General features: G+C 38.4%; 1 protein-coding gene across 1 annotated transcript in view; it reads left to right on the top strand.

Moving 5' to 3' along the window:
- The window catches only part of LOC102215643 (transmembrane prolyl 4-hydroxylase-like), a 16465-nt gene that overhangs the window by 6186 nt on the left and 3744 nt on the right, over positions 1-6535 (top strand). The window contains exons 3-8 of the mRNA XM_005732450.1: positions 219-415; positions 569-659; positions 1594-1756; positions 1870-2055; positions 2359-2449; positions 2603-2726. Coding sequence (XP_005732507.1) covers positions 219-415; positions 569-659; positions 1594-1756; positions 1870-2055; positions 2359-2449; positions 2603-2726 — 852 coding nt within the window. The remainder of the gene's footprint in view (positions 1-218; positions 416-568; positions 660-1593; positions 1757-1869; positions 2056-2358; positions 2450-2602; positions 2727-6535) is intronic.

Raw genomic sequence — 6535 nt, 5'->3', positions numbered from 1 at the left:
TCTATATGGAAGTGAGGACTGGGGAGAAGCTTACATTATTCTCATTCTGTAAGCTGGGAAATTTTAGATTTCCCATAAAGTTTGTAATGGACAGTCACATGGCTTTGTGTATTAGATAATGTGAAATAAATTGGTATTTCATGCAGTATGGAGTCACATGTGCCAAAGGCTCCAATGGATCATAACATCTGCTACTACTGTCTTTATGTTCCTGTCAGAGATCCCTGGCTTCCTGTCTGAGGAGGAGTGCCGTGTGGTGGTGCAGCTGGCTCAGCTCAAGGGCTTAATGGACAGCCAGGCAACAGCATCCAGCCAGGAACAAGAGGAGTCAAACCAGCCCCTGCTTTCACTCAGCACAGAAGAGGTCTTCAGCCTATTGGACCTGAACCAAGATGGGCTGCTTCAGAAGCAGGAGGTGATGAGAGAGAAACATTATGCATCTGCAGTTGCAGGAGGAAAATTGATTTCCAGAAAAAGTCATTTTCTATGTAATGTAAAATTAGATGAACTGTCAGAACATGTTTTGCTTTCTGCTGAGATCAGAAAAACACTCTGGTCTTTCCTCTAGATTGTGAGTCATTCACATTCTCAAGATGGAACTTGGTTGAGTCCCGACAATCTACGGCAGATACTGACCGGTCTGGAATCCTGCCCAACAGGTCCGTGCTCATGTAGTTCAAACATGCATCTCTAAATTTCTTCTGTCCTGAGTGACTCTATTTAGAAAAGCATAATTGGATGAAGATGTAACTAAAATTAATTTGGAAGATACTGTTTATAACCTAATCGATTCCTGTTTATTCCACCATGTTGTACCTTTGTTATTTGAAAAAAAAAAAATTCAATTCTGATTGGGCTTTTCGAAACCTGTGTCCCTAAAATACTTAATGTCAAAACATGCTATTCTTTTTTTTTAGCTAGTCGCAATTGGTCTCCACCTGCTTTCAGCAAACTTGTCACATACTCAGTAAATAAGTGCAGGTCAAATTCAAGTGTGTAAATACTAGGCTAGTCTCCTTCAGTTGTGTGTGAGTGCTTCTGCAGTGGCTGTGTGCTGGTAAGAATGGAGTTAACTGCTCACTGGTGGCTGTGATTGCGTGCGAGTCTGTGAGTGGCAAGGCAGGAAGAAGAGTGACACCCTTTTGACCTGATAGCATTGTGCCAGGCGTTCTACACGTCCCAGTCCGGATGTGCCTCGTCCCATCTCATTAAAAACCAATTATTCTCCAACCCCTTTTCTTAATTTTCCCCCGGATACCCTGTATCCCCCCCATCTCCCTCCTCCACACTTTTTGGTTTACCAACCCACCCCCCTTCCCTGGCCATCTCTCCTCTGGCACCCTGGAGCTATTGTTGTGGCTGGGACACTGTCTCCCAGGGGAACTGATGGGGACCAGACAATCATTTTTGCTGAGAGTAAAAGCATATTTTTACAGATAGAGGCAAAAGGAATTGAAGAAAAGAAAGAATGGAGGCTGTTATAGTTTACCGTTTCCTCTAGTAGAATTCAAACATAAATCATACTGAAACTGAAATCATGACACTGCTTAACTGAAAGACTGGTTTCTTCTTACTTATGTGTATGTCTGGCAGGGATGCTGACATTGGGGGATTTTAGGCATGTTTATGATGTATCCCAGCATCCAGGACAAGAGAAAAGTGGGAAGCTTCATAGTCAGTTCAAACAAAGGAGCAAGCATACCTGGCTTTTCCAAGGCCCAGGATCTCACCATGTGCTGCGCACACTCAGGAACAGGTCACTATCCACACACACGCGCACTTTATTGTGGCGTTATTCATTCACACTCCTGTATCTGAAGTCTTACGATGTGTTATTGTTTTTTAAATTTTTCTTTTACTTTTACACAGAGTAACCAGTCTGACACGTCTGCTCTCTGCATTAGTTGAATTGAGCGAACCACTGCAGGTCATTCGCTATGAACATGGAGACTTTAGTAATTCACACTATGACAGCAGCCCTTCCAACTCAGAGACAACTTGTGCGCATACACGATTGGCAGGAAACACATCTGCTCTCACCGAGGTCCCTTGCCGGTATGCATCTCTTCTGTTGTAATATAATGTAACTTTTTTTTTTAGAAAGTACTTTTAAAATTCACTTTTATTAACTCATTCACTGCCAGCCATTGGCAGTGAATGAGTTAAACCCATTGACTCATTCACTGCCATTGACGGCTATAGACGTCAATGGCAGTGAATGAGTTAACAGGTTGTTGTCAGACACTTTAATTGTATTTGTGTAACAGAACAATGTCCCCTTTCATAGGGAGGAAACCCCTTTTTTTTGCCCCATTTTTTGCATCTCCATTTATTGCTTCCTTTCTTATTTTATTCCAGGTATCTTACAGTTTTATTCTACCTCACCTCTGTAGAAGAAGGTGGTGAATCCACCTTTCCTGTGGCAGACAATCGCACCTATGAGGAGCAGGTGAGTGTCCCTTCATATTGTACCTTACTTTTTCCACTGTGTTTAAAACCTACATATGATAATTCAGAGAGATGATGAGCCATGGAAAGAAATCTGACACTTACTAGACTTATTAGACAAAAGCTGTTTACAGTTTTTTTTCTCATGTCCTAGGCACTTGTCCAGGATGGAGTTGATTTAACAGACACCCAGGAGACGTGTAGCAGAGGGAATCTGAGAATTAAACCTACTGCTGGGACAGTTCTCCTGTGGTACAACCATCTCTCTGATGGTAGAGGTAAGAATAGAAGATTTTAGCTATATTTATTGCACACACAAAGCCAGTAAGCAGTCCAGTATGCTAATTTTGTCTGTCTGCTATTTAATAGTTTTATTTCAGTCTTATTGAATTGTTACAAAATAATCTCTGTACATCTGAATGAGTGGCAGGAAAATTCTTTGTAAAGCACAAAAGCTCATTTACTACTGAATCATTTGAAGAACAGGATCACAAATCATTCAGTGTGACATTAGTATTCATGTAACCTCAGAGCTCGCCACATCCATGACACAAATAACTAGGTTTAAAAGCAGGGGTTCAGCAATGAAAACATCTCGATAACTTAACAACATATTGTATGATTAAAAAAAAGTCCTGGTGTCGCGAAATCGATCAATGTAGAGCAGTGTCACAAACCACAGAGGCCCCAGAGAAGTGCAATCAAACGTTGAGTTTATTAACAGCCCGGAGAAAACATCAACATATGTCTTCTGACCAAAATACGTGTTGTGGACACTTATAAAGCAGTGGGGTACACGCCCCCCCATGCCGTCAATGACAGATTAAAATAGGTTCCAGACCTTAGTCACAGTTAATCGTACATCTTGTACATCTTTAATAGCTATAAACAGACATACAAGGTAATAATCTTAAGCCCTCAGGGTCTCTGAGGCTAATTCTTGACTCTGCTCATCTGTTACCAAGTAGAATAAAATGCAACAGGTTTGCAACAAGAAGCTGGAAACATTTGGGCCTCTGCTCAGGCCTATTCCTAGATTATATGTATTATATGTACTGTAAGCATGCATTGCAGCTATCCTTCTATGTTCTAGTTTCCCTCAGCATGGATCACCTGGACAGTCACGCCAGTGAAGCTTAAAACCCTTAATGAACTGAACATCAACTCAAAATAGGCACAGATAGGCAATGTGTATAAAATACTTCTAACCGTACTTTTAATAAAGGTTAACATAACGGAAGGATCCTCAAATGGACATCTTCAATAAACAACTGTAATGCAGTATCAAGACTGTGAGAAATATTATTAGGTGAACTGATGCTGTAAAGAATGTTATTAATGCAGTTATAATGATGCAGATTATATGGCAGCAATAAAAGAATTTCTGTATCTCCACACTGGTAAAAGGAAAATGTGTCCTCTTTCAATTCTAAGGTTTTCCATTTCAGTCCACAATCTTCAGTCAGGTAACTGCAACCTCAGATGAACATGATCACACGACATTTTACACAGTCATTATTTTTTAAAAGCACTAAGCCAAACAGCAGAGTCAGTGTATGAAAAACATATACCCCATGATTAAATGGCTTGTATAACCATCTTTAGAAGCAGTCACTTGAGGTCAGTGTTTTCTGTACGAGTCTGTGACTTCATCTGTCTCTATGGAAGATATTTTGGCTCGTGCATCTTTACAGCTTTGCTTCATTTATTTGAGGTTTGCAGTTATCCATTCATGCACAGCCCTCTTGAGTTTCTGCCACAACATCTCAGTCAGGTTGAGGTCTGTTCTTTAACTGGGCCATAGCAGCACCTTTACTTATTTCTTTTTCAACCATTCTGTTGTTGATTTGCTGCGGTGTTGGGATCATTGGCCCTAATTTACTATCAGTGCTTATGAACAAACAGAAAAATCTGTAATTGATCAATAGTTTCGTACCTGAATTTGTTCTTTAGGAACAAATTTAGAAGTCCTTCTGGCCATGTGTATGAACAAATCACAGCCTGGCTGCCTTGCCAATTAAAAAAATCTTTGAACTGAATGCTACTACTAAAAATAATGATAAAAATTTTTGCTTTTCAGTTAATATTTACGGTGTTAAAACTACCGTAAGTAATCAGAATACTCAAAATTGTTATGGAATCTGGATTCTTTTTCTTTCTTTTTTATTGCATTGAGTTTCTAACGTGTAGACAGTAGATTAGGCTATATGGACCTTGGCCTCCACCTGTTTTTCTTTTTTTCGTGTCGTCTTGTTCATATCACTTTTGATCCCAAAGTTTGTTTGTTTTTGTTTTTTTACTTGAGCCACGGTGTCTGTCTCGGGGCAAATCATATTCAGCACTCCTGTTATTTCAGCCTGAGTGTCGCTATTCATCTATTTATTTGAACAATTGTCACTCCTGTGGAAATACTTCAGAAACCTGTTCCTTTTCTGGTTTCCTCCTTGAACTTCAGACACTATTATACAATGACTTTCTCCTTATTTTTACTCTACAAATGCAGGCTTCTCTCCTGCCATATCATCGTTTCCACTTTCTCTGCGTCACCTGGAGGGAAATGTGTTTCCTTATATAGAAAAATTGGGGCAGGGTAGTATGCAAATGGTTTGGAAACTCCATAAGCCTGTGCCCACTATGGTACGTGCGTTTCATAAATTTATTTATTTATTTATTTAACACTTGGTCAACAGTTTCCACAGTTAGTTCTTTCAAACAAACCAACCACACTTTCTGTCAGTAAAGCACTGCAACCACGTGTGAAAAGCAGCAGGAAGAAGAATATATTCTTATTAAACCCTGCCGCCTATCTACAATCCAACTTATATTGCAAGTGGGCACCAAAAGTCAAGGAACAAACTAACATTAACACTTATTTCTAGTCCTAACTCAAACCAAACAACACATTTACAATCAGAATATACCACTCCACATAGTAACAAGGAGAAAAGATAAGTAAATAAAATAAATGAAACAAAAAATAATGGATCCTTATTCAATTAACTCCAATTTCATTCACATTCTTCATATTGAGTTATCGTTTTAGACATGTAACACTTTTTAAAACAATATAAATTTATACAACTCTTTAAATTATAATGAAGAGACTTCCACAGTCGTATACTCCTAACCGTTGGACTCATTAATCTTTGTGTTGTCCTAGCTAGCTGATGCTTAAAATAAAATTTCCTTCTGTTGTCTTCTCCCCCCGAACACGTAAGTAAGTAAGTAAAATTTATTTATATAGCGCTTTTCACAGATAAAAATCACAAAGTGCTTTACAACACAGGAAATGGGAATATAAAAACAATATAACAGTAAATAAAACAATGTAAAACAATAAAACTATAAAAACAGCATAAGAAGACGTTAAAAATACTCTTTGTAACTTAGAAGGTAAAATATTACTTTTAGCCTTAAACATAATTAATAGTGTCCGTAGTTTCACTAAATCTCCTAATTTTAATAATTTTGATTTTATAAATAATTTATTTGTATGTTCTCTATATTTAACGTTATGAATCATTCGTATTACTTTCTTCTGTAATAAGTTTATAGGTTTTATAGTTTTCTCATATGTATTCCCCCAAACTTCGACACAGTAACTAAAGTATGGAAAAAACAATGAGAAATATAAAATGCGCATTGCTCCCACTTAAAGTCATCGTCTGATGACTTTAAGTGGGAACTCATTTTTTGTGCAGGGTAGGAACGATTACACAGATATATTAGTAAACGAGGTCCATAATCCTTTTACACAACCCAGTTTTGGATGAGCTTTAGCTGCCAGATAGAACAGCTCAAATTTGACTCTAGAATACTTTGACATGCAAAGGAGTTCAAGGTTAACTCAATAGTGACTGCAAAGTCCCCAGGCTATAAAACAAGCCCAGATTATTATCCCTCCACCACCATGCTTGACAGGTGGCATGAAGGATTTATGCTGATAAGCTGCATTTAAATTTCTCCAAACGTTCCAGTAGTTTTTTGGTCTGTTCAGATACAGTGGGGCAAAAAAGTATTTAGTCAGCCACCGATTGTGCAAGTTCCCCCACCTAAAATGATGACAGAGGTCAGTAATTTGCACCAG

The sequence above is a fragment of the Pundamilia nyererei genome, unplaced genomic scaffold (genome assembly GCF_000239375.1).
Source record: "Pundamilia nyererei isolate P.nyererei 1_Seehausen unplaced genomic scaffold, PunNye1.0 scaffold00047, whole genome shotgun sequence".
In the NCBI taxonomy this organism is placed as follows: Eukaryota; Metazoa; Chordata; class Actinopteri; order Cichliformes; family Cichlidae; genus Pundamilia; species Pundamilia nyererei.
The sequence above is the reverse complement of the archived record's forward strand: the minus strand, read 5'-3'. Positions and strand labels throughout refer to the sequence as shown.